Source organism: Lissotriton helveticus, chromosome 11 (genome assembly GCF_964261635.1).
Source record: "Lissotriton helveticus chromosome 11, aLisHel1.1, whole genome shotgun sequence".
NCBI classification, from domain to species: Eukaryota; Metazoa; Chordata; class Amphibia; order Caudata; family Salamandridae; genus Lissotriton; species Lissotriton helveticus.
In genome coordinates this window covers 75,102,875-75,123,635 of record NC_136072.1, presented here as the reverse complement: position 1 = coordinate 75,123,635, position 20,761 = coordinate 75,102,875, and the positions used below count along the sequence as shown (strand labels likewise).

General features: G+C 41.3%; 2 protein-coding genes across 2 annotated transcripts in view; both read right to left on the bottom strand.

Annotated features, from left to right (window-relative positions):
- The window catches only part of LOC144791621 (dehydrogenase/reductase SDR family member 4-like), a 213,085-nt gene that overhangs the window by 66,005 nt on the left and 126,319 nt on the right, over positions 1 to 20,761 (bottom strand). Inside the window, exons 4-5 of the mRNA XM_078666348.1 lie at positions 17,154 to 17,255; positions 15,910 to 15,980 (exon numbers count right to left, since the gene is read on the bottom strand). Of these exons, the coding sequence (XP_078522474.1) occupies positions 15,910 to 15,980; positions 17,154 to 17,255 (173 nt within the window). The remainder of the gene's footprint in view (positions 1 to 15,909; positions 15,981 to 17,153; positions 17,256 to 20,761) is intronic.
- LOC144791618 (dehydrogenase/reductase SDR family member 4-like) overlaps positions 1 to 20,761 on the bottom strand; it is a 379,701-nt gene that overhangs the window by 245,945 nt on the left and 112,995 nt on the right. The window lies entirely within an intron of this gene.

Sequence of the window (20,761 nt, the reverse complement as noted above, 5' to 3'; positions counted from 1 at the left end):
TGATAACCCAGTACCTCAGTTGGCGCCCAACGTTTGGGGCGATTCCAGTGGTACCAGTCAGCCAGAAGATCGTGAGGAGCTTCGTGTGAAAATTCTGGAGGACGGCGAACCACTTCATCGACCCCTGCATGTCGACGTGGTCCGAAGGTCTTTGCTGCGAGGTTCCCCGCTTCCCGACGGCTACAAGGACTGCTGCCCTGGCTATCGCCCTGATTTGGACCCTTGAAGTTTGGTATAGCGAAACACTAAGACGAGTCTTCTGGTGACGTCAACGATATTTCAGTTAAGTATAAGTGGAGCGTCTCCCAGTCTTTAGTTGGTCTTAGTTTTTGGGTATCCTTTGGGATAGTTTTGTTGGTACTTGCAAGCACCAAAACCGAAGGACTCTTGTATTCACGAGAAATATCGTAATCGATAATCCTTCGAAGTTTGGAACTAGACTAGAGAGCGAAGATGCCTAGTCTTAGACTTGGAAATTTGTTTTGTCTTGGTGGTAATAATAGGGACTCCCGATTGGAGGACTCATGTCCGGTTCCTCCAGTTGGAACTCCGACTTACGAGCTATATGTGAAGCATGGGGTAGGCCCCATCACCTACAACGAAGTATGGATTAAATACACCAGGAAAGATGGTGTTCTAAAATGGCCCCAATATGGTAGCTTTGATACCGAAATCTTAGACAACCTTGAAGTAAAACTGTTTAAAAAGAAAGCCCGGCCGGCAATGTTTGACTCTTTTCGCCTATGGCGTAAAGAAGCCAAACAAAAGGAAATCAAATTAGCTAAGAAAAATAAGAGAGAAGGGGGACTTTCAGTAATGCAAGCCGCTATGCAGTTTAAAGACAATGAAGAAGAGCAGATGAATGAGCAGTTGCACAGGCAACGGAAAATGGCAGTAGATAAATGCTATCCAGTTTTTCCGTCTCTTCAGCAAAAGGCAGCAAAAGAGTGAGAAAAAGACCCATTAATGTCACATTAGCTAAATTCACCACCCCCCTATGTGCAGAATGCCACGGCACCCCTGCAACCTTTAGTTGCGCAAACTCCACCTCCTGCTCCTCCACAGCACCCACCGGCTGTTCTTCAGCTGGCTCCTACTCCTTTGGTGCAGCCTCCTTCAGGCCCACCAACCACCTCTGTTTCACCTGTGTTTTCTACGATTTTGCCTACTGTATTTTTCACGTCTCCTAATGCTCCCTCTACAATCTTGCCTAGTGCCCCCTCTATTTCCCCTGATACCTCGTCTGCTATCTTTGCCCCTGCCTTATCTCACCCCGTCTTTCCATCCGTTCTTCCTTCAGTTTCTCCTTCCATTCGGCAGAAAATGGCCAGCACTGTTACTAACCTTTTTTTATCTCTTTTCGGGCCGCCTACTACGACCCCTAACACGGGAAGAAGACAGTTGCGAAGTCAACTGCCTGATTATCAAGAGAGAGATTCACTGTATAGTTTAGCACGGAAATGGGTCATGGACACTGTAAAATATGATGTACAGTCTGTCATGGAAGTCTTCCACCAATGGGAAACAGCTACACAGAGATATGTTTTCGAACAGATGTGTGTTTTCCTTTGCGAGGATTTAGAAGACAATGATCAGGATTGCCTCCCACAAGAGATGTGTCGTGTGCGGTTTAAGTTTGGACAGGGTATGATTGTAGGTCCAGATGTGGAGAAAGCAGTTGAAATGTTGTTATCATATCGGAGTAAGGGGAGCAGTTCTGAGTCACAATCTGAGCCTAGTACATCTAGTAGGAAAAAGGCGCGACAATACCCTATGAGAGAAGTTCCCCCACAATGGAGAGAGGGCGACACAACTGTCAACCCCCCTATTTTGCCACACTTTCAGCGTGTATGGGTACATGTCCCATGGAAGCGAGCTGAAGTTTTAGCACTCAAACAAACATTACCTGATCCGCGTAAAAATCCTGCAGGGTACTATAAAGAGTTGTCACAAACTGCTGGATCATGTATAATGAATTTAGCCGATATAGATATGCTATTTGGGAATGTTGTTCCACAGCCTTTATGGGGTAAAATTCGTCATATAGATCATGACCAGGAATTAGGTGACTCATGGGCTAATATCACTGCTGCAGATGCCCGACAAGTTGGTGGTGCCAAACCTGAGCCTTTAATAGCAGAGCTCCCTGGTAAAATAGTAGAGTACATGAAAACGATAATGCCTGCAATACGCGTAAATTGGGATAAGTTGTCTGCATGCAAGCAGAAGAAAGAAGAAACAGTCTCGGATTTCTTCACCAGATTTGAAGAAACATTCGTTGACCACAGCGGTCAAGATATGACCACAGAAGGTGGTCAGAGATTGTTTGTCGATAAATTCGTGCACAATCTGCTTCCAGAATTGTGTAAAAAATTAAAAGATTCGGAAAGTTCTTGGGCAGTCTCATCTTCAGCCCAGATATTGGCTACTGCACAATATTACGAGAATAGAGACAAGGATGAGAAAGATAGAGTAGAAAAGAAAACTAGAGAACTAAAAACTAAGGTTTTGCTACAGCAAGCATACCCGCCACGTGGTGGTGGTAATCAGAATAATAACGGCCAGAATAACTATCAGAGTAACTTTCAGCACCCTCAACAGTATCAAAGGAACTCACAAAGGGTCGAGTATATTCAGCCACGTGTCACTGTGGGCCCCAATCAGTGTTTATATTGCAAAGAAGAAGGTCATTTTAAGAATAATTGTCCAATTCTGGTCGAGGCGTTCAACAAGCCTTTAGAGGTAGAGGACGTGGAAACGTCCCCCAGAACGCACGTCCATTTCCACCCCAAAATTCTATGAACAGGTTCGATCAGCAGAACAACACATCTGACAGAACAGCTCAATACTATGTTGATGATTACTATACAGAAAGTGAGAATTGGGAAACTAATGATTGCTAGGACAGCCATAGACAAACAGAGGGAGTTGTTTCAGTTCCAGTAGATCAGAGTGGTCCATACATTGAGGTGATTACATCAGGTGTGTCAGAACCTTTTCTTTTGGATACTGGTGCTATGAAGAGTTCTATTATGCACTCCAAACTCCCTGGCGCACCTTTGTCTGGCGAAATGAACGTTTCTGTAGGTTTTTCTGGCGCCCCAGTTAGAAATCCAATTTCTGACCCTTTGTCTCTTTCTGTTGGTCCCTGCGAATTCGAAGCACCCCTCATTCTGACAACAGGTTGTGGTGAAAACTTGCTAGGATTGGATTTGTTAAAATGATTGTATGCAACTTTGTACTGTTCTCCTTCAGGAGTACAACTTACTTTAGGTAAGAAAGTAGTTTCTCCCATGTATTTGTCGAGAGATGCACTTCCAGCAGAATTGTCACTTCTCCCAGATATTCTTTGGGCCACTGGTCCTAATGATGTAGGTCTATTAGAAATTCCACCATATGTTGTAACATTGAAAGCCAACGTGAAAATGCCACGAATTCCCCAATACCGAATTTCTAGTGAAGGTGAAAAAGCGTTGCTAGCGATCGTTTATGAATTGATTGAAAAGGATGTGATTGAAGAAACACGAGGCAACGTTTGCAATAGTCCTGTTTTGCCTGTTTTGAAACGAACTGACCCTTCTCAGCCACCCGTGTACAGATTCGTGATTGATCTTAGAGAAGTCAATAAAATAGTTGTGCCACAATTCCCAGTTGTCCCCGACATTACCACATTATTGACTATGATTCCAGCTTCTGCCTCCTGGTTTTCGGTGATTGACCTGAAAAATGCTTTCTTCAGCATCCCAATTGCTGAGGAGAGCAGGGATATTTTTTCCTTCAGTTTAGGAGGCCGTAGCTTCCGCTTTAAACGCGCTCCTCAGGGCTACTGTGAAAGTCCATCCATATACAGTCAAGCTCTGAAAACCCAGCTTGATACGATTGTTTTACCTACAGGTGCTACTCTTGTACAGTATGTGGACGATTTGCTCATTGCTGCAGACACTGAGAAAATTTGTAAAAAGGCCACGCTGGTATTATTGCGTCATCTGTGTGCTTTACATCACAAGGTGTCACTTTCCAAACTACAATATTGCCGACAAGAAGTGACCTACTTAGGTCACCTCTTATCGAAGGAGGGAAGGAAACTGACCCCAGAGAGAATTCAGGCAATAGCGAAATTGAATGTGCCAAGAACACAGAGAGAAGTGCGTGCTTTCTTGGGCATAACATCATACTGTAGACAGTGGATTCCTAATTTTTCGTTATTGGCCAAACCCCTGGTGGCATTAACGTGTAAAAATACACCCAATCCCATTCCTTGGTCTGAAGAGTGTCAGAAAAGTTTTCTCGAATTAGGCACAGCATTATGTTCGGCTCCTGTGTTGGGTACCCCCGACTACAGTAAGCCTTTCACATTGTATGTCCACGAGAAGGAGGGCTGTGCATTGTCTGTGTTGACTCCGTTATTTGGAGGGAGACAGCGGCCATGCGCCTATTTTTCGTCGACTTTGGATCTGGTAGCTAAAGCATTGCCAAGTTGTTTAAGGGCCACAGCAGCAGCAGCTGTTTCCATTCGACAGTCTGCTGGTCTAGTAATGAATAATACACTAATCGTGATGGTTCCGCATGCAGTGGACACATTGTTAAATAGGACCAAGACACAGCACTTAACTAGTGCTCGACTGTCCAGTTACGAATTGACACTGCTAGCGAGCCATGTGCACATAAAAAGGTGCAGTACCTTAAATCTAGCCACATTGTTACCAATTGCAGAGGAATCAGATGCTTTAGAACAGCACGATTGTTTTCTCACAACAGAGGAAGAAACAAAAGGGAGAATAGATTTACTTGACACTCCTCTTACTGAATGTGATGGTACATTATGGGTGGATGGTTCATGCTTCAAGCTCCCAAATGGCAACGTGACTGCAGCATATGCTGTCACGACTTTGCACACAGTTGTTGAAACTGCACGAATACCACATGGTTCAGCTCAAGCTGCAGAATTAATTGCGCTCACGAGAGCATGTGTGTTGTCTAAAGGAATGAAAGTGACTGTCTATACCGACAGCCAGTATGCATTTGGAGTGGCTCATAGTTTTGGACGATTGTGGAGAGAACGTGGATTCCTGACTTCGCATGGAGCTAAGATTCAGCATGGTCAGTTGGTGAATGAGCTTCTTGAATCACTGACCTTACCCCTGCAAATGGCGATTGTGAAATGTAGTGCTCACAAGAAGGTGACCGATGATGTTGGTCGTGGAAATGCATTTGCGGATGAAATCGCGAAGGAAACGGCAAAGAATGTGATGAGCCGAATGTATGTTGTAGGTCCTGCAAGATGGACTGGTGATGTTGGATTGTGCGAAGACACGATGGAAAGTGTGAAATCCATCCAAGCTGAGGCTACAGAGAAAGAGTTGAGCGTGTGGAAAGAAAGTACGGGTAGGATGGATGCAAATGGTTGTTGGGTTGAATTGTCTGAGCATCAGAGATGGTTGTTACCCGATGCATACGTGCTTGCAGTGGTTACAATGGCTCATGGAATGGCTCATATCAGCGTGAAAGGGATTTGCGAGTTGGTGGCCCCAGTATGGAAGAATTCAGGGATTCCCAAGTGTGCAGAGAATGTTGTCAAGAATTGCATGGTATATTTGAAACACAATCCTGGTAGGGGAACCCCAACTCCAGCTGGTCACTTTGCACCTCCTACGTACCCGTTCGAGGTTTTGCAGCTAGATTTCATCCACATGGAAAGGTGCAACAATTTAAAATACGTGCTAGTTGTTGTTTGTGCCTTCTCAAAATGGGTAGAAGCATATCCCCTAAAAGACAATACTGCCTTGTCCACAGTGAAAGCCCTTGTGAAAGAGTACTTCCCTAGATTTGGAATGCCTAGAATGGTCTGGTCTGATAATGGAGGTGAATTTGTGGGTCGTGTGATGAAAAGAGTGTGTGAAGGGCTAGGCATTAGGCAGAAGTTTCACGCTGCAAACCACCCCCAATCAGCTGGATTAGTAGAATGTTACAATGGCACTTTAAAACTTAAATTGGCCAAAATCCAAGCGAGCACAGGTCTTAAATGGCCTGACGCTCTACCCTTAGCACTCCTATCCACCCGAATGACTGTGCATTCGCGAGTGAAACTCAGCCCTTATGAAATTGTCTTTGGCCGGCCAGCTAATATATGGGGAGTACCTAGACCCAGAAAATTCAGTGAGCTGGAACACCCTGTTTTGCTCGATTATTTGTATGAATTGACGGCTAAATTGCGTGTTTTGCATCAACAGGTTCACAACACCCTGCCTCCGGTCTCTGAGACTCCCGGTCATTCCATTGACCCCGGTTCCTGGGTTCTCGTTAAAAACTTTCAAAGAACAAAGAACGACCAGCCCAGGTGGACCGGGCCTCACCTCGTCCTTCTTTCCACAAGATCTGCAGTTCGGGTGGAGGGGAAGGCCAACTGGGTCCACGGGATCCATTGTAAGAAAGTAACATTTCCTCCGCCCCATGACCAATGGGTCCAGAAGGGTGTCACTGATCCAGAACCTAACATATTGTCACATACCGCCCCTTTTAAAGATTTGCACGTAAAAAGAACTGACTCTGAACCAGAAAATGAGAACATTTCGCACAAGGCTGTGCCACCGTCCAAGCTATTGAACTCTGCAGAATCAGACCTGTTGTTTCCGGACCAGACAATACCTGGGAAGCAACGGTACAACCTGAGACCGAGAAAAACGGACTGATGAAAGTGATTCCCTTTTTGCAATTTGAGACAAAAGATCCATAGACTAATAAATCGATATTTTCCTTTTTCCCAAGTACTATTTTTGAAAAGTGCAGCTCTCCCATCCAGGAAACTTGCTCATTTTTGTTTTTCGAACCGCCATCCGGGTTCCGCTGCTAGGGCCGCGGTTGCCCAAAAAGTCTTTTGGGTGCAGCTAACGACGTTAGGTCGGTAGTTCTGGTTGGTCTAAGGGAGTTGCCCTGGATTGACGGAAGCATCCTTTAGCAGAATCAACCTACCACCGCGGGCAGCACTCTAGAGAGGATGGAGTTTCCCGATGTGGAGAGACCTGCCAAACGAGCGAATGTTAAGAACCAAATGTGCACCATAATGACAAAGAAAAGTTTTATAATATTGAGCATTTTTGTGTTATTGAGTATGATGACATTTTTAATAAGTTACGCTTTATTCTCTTTTCGTGTAGCATTTGCACCCACTGCATCACCTCCCCCTACTGTTCCCTCTCATTCTTTTCACCCCCTTCCCGACCATGAGTCCAATAGACGGTTAGAGTTCATTAACAACTCCTTTGTTCAGCTTTTACACCAACACCAACTGGTAATGAACACAACTAACTGTTGGGTTTGTGGCCTCATGCCTCACACGACGGATAAAGGATAAAGGATAAAGGTATTCCCTATTTGGTCCTGCCATTTAGTCACAATGGTTCTGTATGGGCATACAGGACCATGTTCATATATGCGCGAGAAGTCCTCAAGACTAGCGCCCTAGTAAAAGGTATAGTCGACATGATCAAGGAAGTAATTTCTTATGAAGATACTTCGGATGATGAGATACTGGCATATGTAGGTTGGAACGTGACCGGATAATTTGCAGGTCAAGAATTTGGGGACTTTGCAAAGGGTTTTCTGCCGTTCTGGGGATCTATGGCTAACAGTAGGAACATAAGGCAATTGACAAGGGTAGTTGAGTCCACCGTGACCGAAACTGCTGGTGCCCTTAGTAACCTGACTGCTGAGCTCCAGTCGGATCAACTTATGACCCTTCAGAACCGGTCGCTTTAGATGTTGTACTCGCAGACCGAGGTGGGGTATGCAGATTGATCCAATCTAGCTGCTGCATTTTCATCCCAGATAACGCTCCAACGGTGTACCAGGCCATCTCCAAACTACATAAGATTTCCGAATCTATTCATGTGGATAAAGGAGATTGGTCGTTAATGGGATGGTTCTGGGAACTGATATCTGCCTGGGGATGGAAAATTCCAATGGTCATTGGGATGGTCTTAGCCATTCTTTTCCTGTTCTGCCTGTGCATACAGTGCGCTCCTGCAATATGTGGCCTTTGTGCTACATCATGTGTGAGGAAGCCTGTGTCAAGAGATGAACTAAGTACTAGAATGATGTTACAGCAACATCTCAATGACTTCAGGAATATAGATCTGGACTCAGACTAACATGAGGATAGATTAATTGCCTATGTAAGGGCAAAAGGAGGGTTTGTGGTTCTGAAAATTCTGATTTCATATAATAATCAATAATCAATCGGCAATTAAAACTTCATCGAAGTTTTACGAATTTGGTATCAAAAGACCGAGAATGACGAGCACAACATGTACATGTATTTTCAGCACATTTGGGTGACGATTTCGAGGCGAAATCGTCATTTGCGTTCTAAACCCTTGGCTTCCATTTATGTGTTGCCCTTTACATAGGCCTTAATCCAGCTGAATTCGATTCCACAAGGACACATACTCCTTAATTGACTTACTTTTCTTTGACCTATACAAGTTAGAACCATTGCCCCAAGCCAAACTCGTTAGGTCAGTCCCCTCCCAGTGGCCGAACAAGATACCATCAGGGCTCAACAAGCCATAAAACCATTCCAGCGCGCACACCTGCCCTATCTCGCTCACATCTTTCTCTGCTCCTTTGCTTCACTTACTTTATGATGGGGAGGTGCCCGTTTTTATTGGGGGTCCAGCAATATCTGATGAAATGTTGGGCCTTGCGAATGATTTGTTATGGGCAAGCACGACGTGAAATATGTACATGTCATCATGACTCTGCTTTTCTCTTGTAAACCAAAACCTGTAAATGATATATTGCAAATTCGAAGAATGTTCGCCTAGGGCCGAATATTCTGTATAAAGAGAGAAGCCTGACTTTGTAAATTGCGGCAGTCTCCTGAGAACATACTTCCTGTGTGTTGTACTTCTGGGACACTTGTTACCTTGGTTGCAGCCAATAAAATCGATCTTTTGACTTCACCTAGAAGACTCTGAGTTTCTGTAGGTCTGAATCAGGAAGAACTCGAGGTCTCCGGGTGTGTCCCCTGGCACCGCTGGGTTACCGGTTCTTTACCGGTTCTTATGATAACCCAGTACCTCAAACTTTATACACACTGTTGGTGAACAAGCCTGCAGGTCAGGCCAAACGAGTCCAGCAGCCGTATGAAAATAAATTCTTTATGATGCAAGACATGGCGTCATCATCCTATTCTTTGTTAAAGGAGTTTGAAAATGAATTACGGACTTTGCCCAGTAAGCCCGTTTGGACGACGCGCCCTTTGTTTTGGAGACGCAGCAGTTGTAACTTGGCACACGTGGTTGGCTCACATTTCACTCATACAAAAACAGACAATCCAGCATTTTTAGAAACCTGAGCTATCTATAACTTACTGCCAGCAATGCACCTCACATATTACATCACAATGGGGCCCAACGTTTAAAAAAAAAATAGTAGGGGAGATGGGGTACATGGCCCTCCTCCCTAGGCTGTTATCGGCCCCAGGAACCCCATCCCCATGGTGCCCCCAGGGTGCAATGTAACTGGTCCTAGCCATCTCCACTCCTTCTGCAGGAGCCAGCATTGCTCTGACAGACAGGGGGCTGCTGAAAGTAAGCTCCCTGTTTGTCAGAGCAAATTATTTAATCCGTTCCCCTGCATGCATATTTGCATGCAGGAAACAGACGAAAACTTCGCCTAGAAAGCTGACTAATGTTTGCTTTTGCAAACAGCTACCTTCCAAGGATGGGCATCTTGGGAGGTAGCAGCAGCCATCCCTGGGGGGTGATTGGTCGCTAGGCCCATAAATAGCTCCACAAAGGGGGCCGCACACCCCCCTGCATTGTGAAAGCCCCAGGGAGGTGGTAGTCCCTTGGGTCGGGGTCCGAGACAAACCCACTACATTCATTTATGTTAAACATGAAGAGGTGGTACTCCCTGAGGCTGGGTGGGGGCCATAGGCACCACCATATTTTTAATGAATGTTTCCAAGGAGGTAGCATCCCCTAGGGCTTTGTTGTTGATGAATGACCTAATTCCAGAATTTATGCCCTTCTCTACAATTTTTGCAGGGAAGCCAAGACACAAGATTGGTGGATAGTTCATAGGGTCTGTGACAACTAGGTTAGGCTTCTTTAGAAGGGGAAATATGGAGACTGTTTTCCACTCTTTAGGGAAATAGCTGATGCTGAACATCATGCTAAGAATGTCCATAACATGAATTGTGTGGTTTCAGGTGATATGTGGAGGACAGGGATCCATGTGGGAGCCAAATCTCATTTTGCTGCAATAACTTTGGACTTGATCCAAAGTTAATAGAGGAAAGGTTGTAAATATAGTAGAATCGTGCCTGATGAGAAGCCAGAAGAGGGACACAGAGAGAGAAATCAGCTAAGCTACCTGTGAAGGAATCGCCTATAGTTCAGCTAACTCTAAGCCACCTGAAGAGGCATCTCTGAAAGAGGAGCGGGAGGGCTCGTTGTTGGGCAAAAATATGTTACACACTGCTTTAACCTTGTCTTGGAAAAAGGAGGCTAATGAATTACAGAAGGATTGATTTACCACGTTATTTTTACTTTCTTGTAGCTTGGTCAGTTTTTTTATTGTTGCCAACAGCTATTTCAGGGAGCTTTGTGAAGAATCAATTTTAGAAGTGAAATCGAACATTTTCCTTATAAATCATTTCTTTGTATGCTAAGATAGTACGTTTGCAATGGTGGTGGTTATTTGTAAGATTGGTATGAGACATGCAATGGAGATAATTCATTAGTAGTCTCCTTTATATGTGGGATTGTTTTGTTATGAGAGATTAATCTGAGATTTGGCATAAAGGCGATAGCATGGCACTATTATGCCTCAAAAGGACGGGGGTTCAAGAATGGACTCGGGGGTTTTGCTTTTGACTAATTTTATTAAACCAGCTCAGCAAATCTCTTATCAAAAAGAAGGAAAAAACTTTCAAAATAGAACGTAGTATGTTAGAATTGGGTTATGTCATGGGGACCTTCCTCATTATTTTCCTTTTTTTTTAAATTTAATTGAGAAGAATCCAATGAAGGAGGGAATTTTATCTGTTTTGAAGTAATGAATGTGTAGCTGAACAGTACTGACACAGCAAACATTATGGTTTCACAAGACATGGTTCGAATACAACTTAATCTGCTTTGATGAATTTTGGTTCATTTTAGTGAAAGTGAATTTGTTTGTGCTATAAAACATATATATATTATATTATAACATTTATGAATGTGAAATTTTCATAAGAATTGATTGTGGGTTGAAAATTAGCAAAATTTTATAACTAGGCAAGAGAATGAATCAGAAATAGTCAGATTAAATTCTGGGATAAGACCACGTGGCGATTGTTTAGCGAGCAATTTAGAAACGGTATAAAAGAAGGGTTTGTTAAACCTTCAGTTCACTATGTAGTGGTCAGATTAGGACCTTGTTTCTTACAAGTGTGAAGGTAAGAATAATGGAATGTGTTGGTTTACCTGGAGTAATTATAGTTAAATGTAATCCTTGTGAGGATATACACTTAAGATGTGCCACATTTATTTTTTATCTTTCAGTCTCCTTTAACATGGGGTTGATTGGTTGACTTCTGTACTAGAGGACCATTTGCATGATTTCCTATAGAGTGAGCCGATCGAATTTTAGATGGGTTAAAATTAGGAAATTTGGGATACAATAATTATTTGTATTCATTCACATAGGGAGTGGGGGTGAGGAATTTTATTTACTGCAAGATGAATATTGGGTTAACTGAGTTCTTTGGATATGATTTAACAGGGGATGGGTTATTGAGAAGTTATCTGAGTATATTCAACTTTCATAATCACTTGGCCTCAGTATAGGAGGAATTTGTGCTTTCTGGGTTTAAGTGGAGTATCAGAAAGCTATTGTTTAAACACGGTTTGATACAGAATAAAAAAACATTTGGTGACTATTATTGTCACATGTATTGGTATATGTGGAGTTGGGATTTTGAACTAATGACTGACCTAAAGTAGCCATATTGATGAGAAAAGAAAACTCTAGGTGGGTTGCTAAAGAACATTACCTAAATTAACTGATGAAATCGGTTTTGGAGAAAGGGTACCACACAAATGTAGATGGGGTCAGGGAGTGGGAGATCTGTATTACAATCCCTTTGGGTAGTTGGGTCTTTATTTAGGTTCCTAATCAATGTCCTTTATGTTGGAATAACATTTTTAGTTACAGGCACATCTTTTTTAAAATGACTGCCTAGACTTAAATATATATTTGGCATCATTGTAGGGATGTTGTGTTGGGAAAATAATTAATAAATTATACATACATGTTTTCTTTTTTTGGTCCATATTATGAGATTAAAATTATGGAATTTGACACATAAAAAATATTTGCTTTTTTCCCATAAAATCCTTTTTAATTGTATTTTTATATGAATGCAAATTAAAGAATTCAAATTTCTGTATTAGGGAATATCTTGTTCTCATTCCATATACATAGCTTGGAGGTGCCATTCAGAATATGACTATTATTCGAAATGTTTAATTCTGTTAATGGAATGGAAATCATGTTCATACAAATCTTTGTAAAGTGAATATTATGCTTGCACAGAAGCTTCATAAGTTATTGGGTCATTTTCACTGTTGATGTCGTAACGATCTTAAAACTATATGCTTTTTCTTTTTTTTTGTCTTGTTATATTTGAAATGTCATAAATAAAATATATATAAAAAAAAAAGTTCCTGGGTCATTTTCATATTGAATATGATTTCTTTACTAAGATGATTATGTTCAACTAACATAAAAATAAAATAGTTTTTGGCTTTCGGTAGATTCATTGTATTTTAGAAGTACGTTCTTAACATTTGTTTATTTTCAATTGACAGCCCTAAAGAAGCAAAACACATGTCGGCTGTGTTAATCATTTAGTATTACTTGGATGAATGATATCATAAATCACTTGGATCTGAATATTGAATACCCAAATTGAATAAAGTTGTATTCAGTGGCAGAAAGTGGCCTGCTCCTTTCTGAAAGAGAATCTTTTCTTTTCCTTGGATCCCATATTCCATACCCTCCCAAACTCCATCCGGACGAGAGCAGCACTCGAAGAAAGGAAATGATTACCCTGTTTAATGAATCAAGTTTCCTCAGACAGAGTGACAGAAAAAAGCTGTATTTCGACTGTGTAACAGCCTTTTTCAATCTGAAAAGTGCCATTTTGGTGCTGCAGTTTTGCTTATACATAAACATAAACAAAATACTATACATTTCACATTGCAGTGATTTCATTTTACAATGCCTACATACCATTCTGTAGTTATCGTGTGTAAATAACACTTCAACAGTCTTCCCATCCATTATATCTTTTCAGACAACTCAGATCTGAAGTTAATTCATTAACCACCGCATTTGATGTTTACCTCCCTAGGCCTTCATTTAGATGACATGTTAAATCCAGGGGTAATCTCTGCTGTTTTAATAATGTTATCACATTCATGGTATTACCATTGGATGTAGGGCTTTTTTCTATTAAATGTGGAACAACTTGTGGTATTAATAACAAACATGTATACATTGCTTTTTATGCAGTTTTTGCTGAGGGTAATATGCAGTCATATTATTCCATTATTTTAAATGCACAGTATAATAGTAATACATCATAATGTACCCACCATACATTTCTCTTCTACACACATTTTTTGCTCTAATAAATCCTGATTCATCAGCGATATTACCTTTGTTTTGCTTGCTCTGTGAGAACCTTCATAATACGTTTGAATCCTGCAACAAGCTGAAGACCTGGCTTTTCAATTAACCAACCTACCATAGAGGTAGATAGAGCTAGGTACACACACCTACTTAGCACCAGGCAGTAGTGCGCTTTACAGATATACAATACATTTCCTCTACTGTGGCCCGCGTCTTTCCCGTTCAGGGTCCGATTCTTAAAATAAGAGATAATATACAAGAAGAGGGGAAGACATTTACTAATTTGAGGAATTCACAAACGTTTCGCCTGAAAGCCTGCCAGACAGCATACTGGAAAAGGTTTGTATTGTCAACTGTACAATTGTATAGTGAACAACTGCACATAGTGTAATATTGATGTGTGAAAGGCCATGTTTTTTTTATTCATGGTATAAATATTTCTCCCTTTGGAAAAAAGCATACCAAACACGACGTCTATTTTCAGAGGTTTCCCTTCATAGCCTAAAAAAGAGGTTCCCTCCTGGTCTTTGCCAGAGTAACTCTTCAAAGTTTTACAGAGTGAGGTTGGATTTGAAGGACGTTTGGAAAAACCTACAAATGTGTAAGATTGTGGGTGTGCACACAATTCCAGGGTATTTGAGCACTTCAGCCCACATCCCCCTTTCACTCCCTCTCCAAGTGAGTAGCTTTGATTACAGAGAAATCTTTGTGTGGGTAAATTCACTTAAAAGGGTGTAACTAGTGTATGTGCATTTCAAAACTAGTTAACTTGTAAAAAAAAAGGCTATTGTGTATGTAAGATAGATTCAAACCTTCAATTAGCTTTCAGAATCAGACCTTCTGTCTCTTCTTCCATTAAACTTTGATTAATACCAGTTTTCTATGATGCAGCTGTACCCTACTACAATTGATAAACCATGGATATATTAACATGAAAGATATTGATTGGGTATAGAACAAAGGGAATATATAGTAATCTACATAGCGGCAGGATACATTAGATTGTACATCATGTGAGCCTGCAATCTTTGTATAAATCCTGACAGTGACAAATGAAATGGCATACCGGCAATGCCTCAGCCAAGATGCAAGGCACTTCAGAGAGCATAATAAAAGCTACAGTTTAAACAGTGAAAAAGAGAACTGTGTTTTCCTTCTAACCAGTTTTTCTGAAGTAAACACTTATCAGCAGAATGGATATATGTGTAGCAACATATATATTGTATAGATCGATGTGTCATTACAGAAAATATTTGTGCCCGTTTTTACACAATTTTGAATTACACCAATATTGAAATTTTACATAAATTAAAATTATTCGAGTATCTTTTTGCAACATTTTACTGCATTTCGTCAATTGATTTTTCACACTACAGATTTCCCTTCCATTCTTCATTCTAAGACCATACTATTCCTTTTGTGTGAAAGAACAAGACGCCAAGGTTTTAAGAGGCTTTAAGGGGTGTGTAATGATGTGACCATATAAAGAATAAAGTCACCTCAGAGTTCCGTGACCTTAAAAAGGAACTTGGCCTGCTGCTTTGCCCCTTTAGATGATCATGGAGGTCCTTAGTGATTTGTAATGTCCTTATGATGTATGGCAGGGCAAACTGTGTGCCATAAATAGTCCTCCAAAATGTGGGGAGGGTAGTGTTCTCTTCAGGAGGGGGTCCAAAGGATTGAGCCTGGATAGGTGCATGCTGGATGGAGAGTGGGTTAAGCTCTTGTTTGTGCAAGGAGGGAGCTCTAAAGGTGGCTTATTGCGCCAGAGATGGATTGCTGTTTGGCTATGGTTACATTGAACTTTACAGTCTGCAGTTACGGGGTCCTTGACGCTTAAACCGTGTTGTCTTTCAAGATAATCAGTATGATATCCAAGTCAGGATGAGTTGAGGAAATGTGGCATGTGCTCCCTAACATTCTACCCATCTTCTAGAACTGATCAGTCAGAAGTAAAATTGACTCTGACCACCTCTGTAACATGGCAGTACGAAAATACCCCCGCCACTGTGCAACAACATTCTGATACAACATTATCAAATGTGGGACCTATTTAGAGTGTGGATGATAACATTCTCCAACACAAACAAAGTAGATGTCCTCTCTGTTGTGTTATAGTGTATTATGGCAAAACAGAGGAAGCCTCATTTGCGATGGAGTATCCCATCTGCCAAACGGTAAATATAAAACACTATTTCTTTATTTCCCAGTGCTTGTGAGCCTTACCCAATTTTCTGCATGTGAGGAAGGACTTGCTTCACCAACTGGAACATTGAAATTACATTTGTGTTGAAAATCTGAAATCGCAAAGGATACAATGAAAGTGGGATTGAATGTCTTCTTCAAGAGAATCAGCCTTCCTCAGCTTGACTACCTAGGAAATTACTGATTGCGAAACATTTTTAGAGGGAGTTGAGGATGTATTTATGCTTTTCCTCTGGGCCTTCCTCAGCTTGACTACCTAGGAAATTACTGCTTGCCAATCATTTTTAGAGGGAGTTGAGGATGTATTTATGCTTTTCCTCTGGGGTTTTGTTTTTTTACCACAAACAACATACCATTGCTCCAATCATAAAGTACCCCTCTGAATACAGTATAAGGAACCCAGTCATTAGTGGAAACCCATCAGTAGCATAGTTTGTACTGGTAATAGAACCGTTTTGGAAGACATCTTTTAAAATTATCAGGAGAATTATGGTATTGTTTGTTTGTCTCCTGGCACGTCCACTACATTTCCTCATAGTACTGTCCATATTTCCTTCGTAGTATGGAACTGAAGAATAAACAGTAACTAGTATACCACACATTTATTCATCTCCATCCCATTACCACCACTTTTTTAAACAAGGAGCATGCTGTAAACCCACAGTGTTTTTACAACGCTTAATCATAAGGAGTTAATCATCAATGGGAACCAATTTTTTAAAGATAAAATTTGGGAAGGACCACTTCAAAATATCAGTTCCAACACTGGACAGCACAATTATTAATGAATCTGGTTAGCAATGAGTATTTGATATATGCTCAGATATGTCAATAGCAAATGAGTCCTTAAGTTGGTCAGAGAAGTAAAGTGATCTCTTCTGCTCACTGGCTACTGGTGATCAAAAGCATGGCACACATGAACCTTGATTCGAAAGTGGCAACTGAGGGGATCTATTGGCCTACCTGTTCCTGAAATACTTTGTTATTTGAGTTGGTAGAAAGTCAAAACTAAGCACATGGCTATCATTTCCGGGGAGTGCTGTTGTACCATGTGGGGCTCTCTACAGGCTGTCTTGTTCTTATTGGTGCCGGAGGTAATCTGTTGGCCTTTAGGTCTCTGATTGGTTCTGTATTTGAGCTGCTGAAATAGTTGGACGTGTGATTCTCTGCTGATTGCATGGTGGTGAATGGAAGCAACATGGTAATGTATTTATTTAATGGTTTTATAAGGCATTGGTGCACTTTGGTGAGTGATGCAGTCTTACCTCAGTCCACTCTTCTTCTGTGGTGTCAAAGATGCTGTTGGCACCGAACCCCACGGCTGCATTGGAGAATAGATAGTCAATTCTCCCATGTTTTTCTAAAGCCTTATTAAAAAAAAAAAAAAAAAATTAGGGGACCATGAATCAATCAACATGCAATTATATGGCATTAGTTAGCATATTTAGGGCTAAAGAAAATGTTTCATAGACAGGAAAAAACAGCGGTTTACAACATAGATCCTGGTGGGCAGAAAGCATTCCAACTTTTAAGAATACCCACCTAACATACATTTGCATAACTAAACTTTGAATTTAATTCATTTACATTGTTAGGGATAAGGCCTCCTAAAAATGTTATGATATTCCCTCTCTTGTCAAAGACACCACTATATCCATCACAGTTTCTAACCAAGGACCATTGGGTAACTCCCTACATGCCTTTGGAGGAATGTGGGATTTGCAAATCTTATTACTACTGTGACACTCTACACATGATCTTTACCGACATTTCAACAGCCAAATCAATACCCGAGGACCAGAACTCTTCTTGAAGATGCTCCTTTAGTTTAACAATCCACTAATGTTCCCCATAGGCAATATAAATCACACTACTCCTTAAACCTTCTGGAACAACTAATCTGGTGCCTCAGAATAAGAGCCCTTCCTTGCTAAAGAGTTCACACTTGACTTCAGAATACGGGTGGAGTGCAGAACAAAGATTTCCCTTCTAGGCAATTATATCTTCCCAAACTCCAAACACTGATGAAAACTAGAATCAACACCCTCGCCCTTCTTCCACTCCTCCTGAATAATTACACTCTGGGTGATAAGATCTATAGTTACTTCAATGCATAACTCATCCTCCACTGAACGCTCTTTCACAGCTGAATCTGAAAAGCTGGAGAATAATCTTGGCAACAGTTAGCCGTGTAGTTGACAGTCCCAAGTATGTATTCCACATCAAATGAGTATTCTTGAAGCTTGACAACTCATTTACTAATGCAAACAGATACCAAGGCATGGCGCCCTTCTGACAAAAAAATCTCTCTCAGGGGTTCATTATGTGATCTAATGGTGAATGAAGATTTTCACAGGAAATGCCAAATGTTTATACAGCCCCATTCACACCTATAGCCCCCCTCTCTTTTACAGAGCAAATTATACTCCACTCCTCTGAATACTCTAAAAGCACATGCTAATAGACGATCCTTATTGTTATCTTTCTGCAATAAAATAGATTGTTGATACAAAAAGTAGTTCTATCAGGCACAACACAAATAAATCAGGTGCTGTAACTACAACTTTGTCAAGACCCTCTAATTCTTGGTTGCACTCATCATTCTATAAATACTCAACACCCTTCTTCATGATGTGCTTCTAACTAGCATGTTGTCAAGAATATTGAAAATTATTCTAGTATAGAACTTAACCATCCCCAGAAAAGTCAGAACCTCTTCCTTAGGTTGAGGTGTTTCTAGCTCTGTGATGGTTTCTACCAGATCACTATTGGTGTTACCCATTGCTTGAGATTGTGTGTCCTAGAAGAAATGTGCTCCTGTCCAAACCTTCATGTATGTCTCTTCTGGGTGAGACCCTCCAAATTCTTTCTTTCTAACACACACCATGCCCTAACCATTTGCTCATCCAGTTCTTACCATATATCAGCATATCATACTGGACATATCTCAAGCCATCCAGGGCTACTACAACACCCTTTAAAGCCCTTTGGAACTTAGAAGCTGATGAAACGAGGCCAAACGTCATTCTTAAAAATGTGTCACATCCCAGGGTAATGGCAAATATCATGAGATCTTGGGAACTATCATGCAGTCTAATATGATGGAAAGATGTTACATCCGTTGTAGTGAAGAACTTGGAATCAGGTTTAGTAGTCGACAACATCGACAACATCTCTCTCAAATTCGCTAATGGAAATTAGTCCAAAAGTACTTTGTCTTTATCTTCCAGAGGTCAATACACAGTCTAGTGTCCCTAATATCCTTGCAAGAAACCACTACTGAAGCCAACAACTTGGTGGCCTCCACAGGGACAATTTTATCTTCTCTAATAATCTTTTCGGCTCTGATTTTAGAGCATCTTGCCCACTGATTAGTATGTTTCCCCCTTTTGAAACTACAGGGGACACATTCTTTTTGGCTTACTTTTATGAGAATTACTCTTAAGAAAGCCTATATTCCCTCTAAACTTAAAAAATCCTCACATCACTCATTGATCTCGACATACATACTTGGACATCAGCATTGGGGTCTAAGAAAATTCCTATGATTTATAGGTGGGACCAACCTAGAGTACTGCCTTCCTAATTGTAGACTTAGATGTTGCTGTCAGTTAAATGTCCTCCAATCTCAAAGAGTGCTATAATGTACCCCAGCAGTTTATTAACTTGGCCACCATAACCACGGTGTCTGGTATCCATTCTTAGAATGACATAGCCTTCTGCCCACCCAATTTAGAAGAGTTGGCATATAGCCTTTTTTTTTACTGTCTATCACTGTCAAGCAAACACTTGCAGTGAGGAACAGTAAGAAAACAAGTTACTTACCTGTAACTGTGGTTCCCCAGTATTGGTAACTTTAATAGATTTCCATGCTTTTGTATCATTCCCCGTTGTCGGAATGGGAGTCTCAGTAACAAAATAACATGGCAGTAGGTACAAAAGAGAAAGAAAAAGGCCTAGGCCTCATTCCCTTTTGTAGCATATCTGCCTCTTTTTGTAAAAGAGACCAAACTTAGGCATCAGCCAATCAGAAGAGCCTCACCCAATAGAACCCTACTGAAGGAACCTCAGAGCCTCAGATTTTCGTAGCCGTTGTGTAACAGTCACAATATCTGCTGAAGACTGAGCTTTCCTCTGGGAGGTGGGTGGGCACATGGGAATCTATGAAAGTTACCAATACTGGGGAACCACAGTTACAGGTAAGTAACTTGTTTTCTTGCCCCAGTATTGGAACTTTCATAGATTCCCATGCTTTTGTATCAGAGTAGCAAGCAGTCAGCCATAAGCACATTTTGTGGCATAAATAAACATTGCAATAGCCATTATCACATGAAAACCAAAATGTGCAGAATAAAAGGAAGGTGGGATAGAAAGGAAAGCTCACCAATTAGTGGAAGAGGTTCCTAAGGACCGCTTGGCCTACAGCCATATCTTCCTGTTGCAAGGACTCCAAGCAGTAATGCTTTGTAAAGGTATGCACGCTGCTCCAAGTCGCAACTCTGCAAATGTCCTTGATGTGCACTCCCGCTAAGAGTGCTGTTGAAGAAGCCACCGATCTTGTGGAATGTGCTCTAACCCTGCTGGTCAGCGGCTTTCCAGCTGAATTATGGCAATGTAGAATGGCATTCGTAATCCACCTTGCAATCCCTTGTTTGGAAAGAGGGAGGCCCGTCTGAGGACCACCAAAAGCAATAAATAATTGGGAGGATTTACGGAATCCTTTGGTGCGATCCAGGTAAAATTTTAGGCACCTTTGTACATCCAGAGAATGTAGAGACCTCTCCGCTGGTGAAGTAGGGTGCAGAAAGAAAGCTTTCAGAATAACAGGTTCATTTAAGTGGAGTCCGAGGGCATCTTGGGTATGAACTTTGGA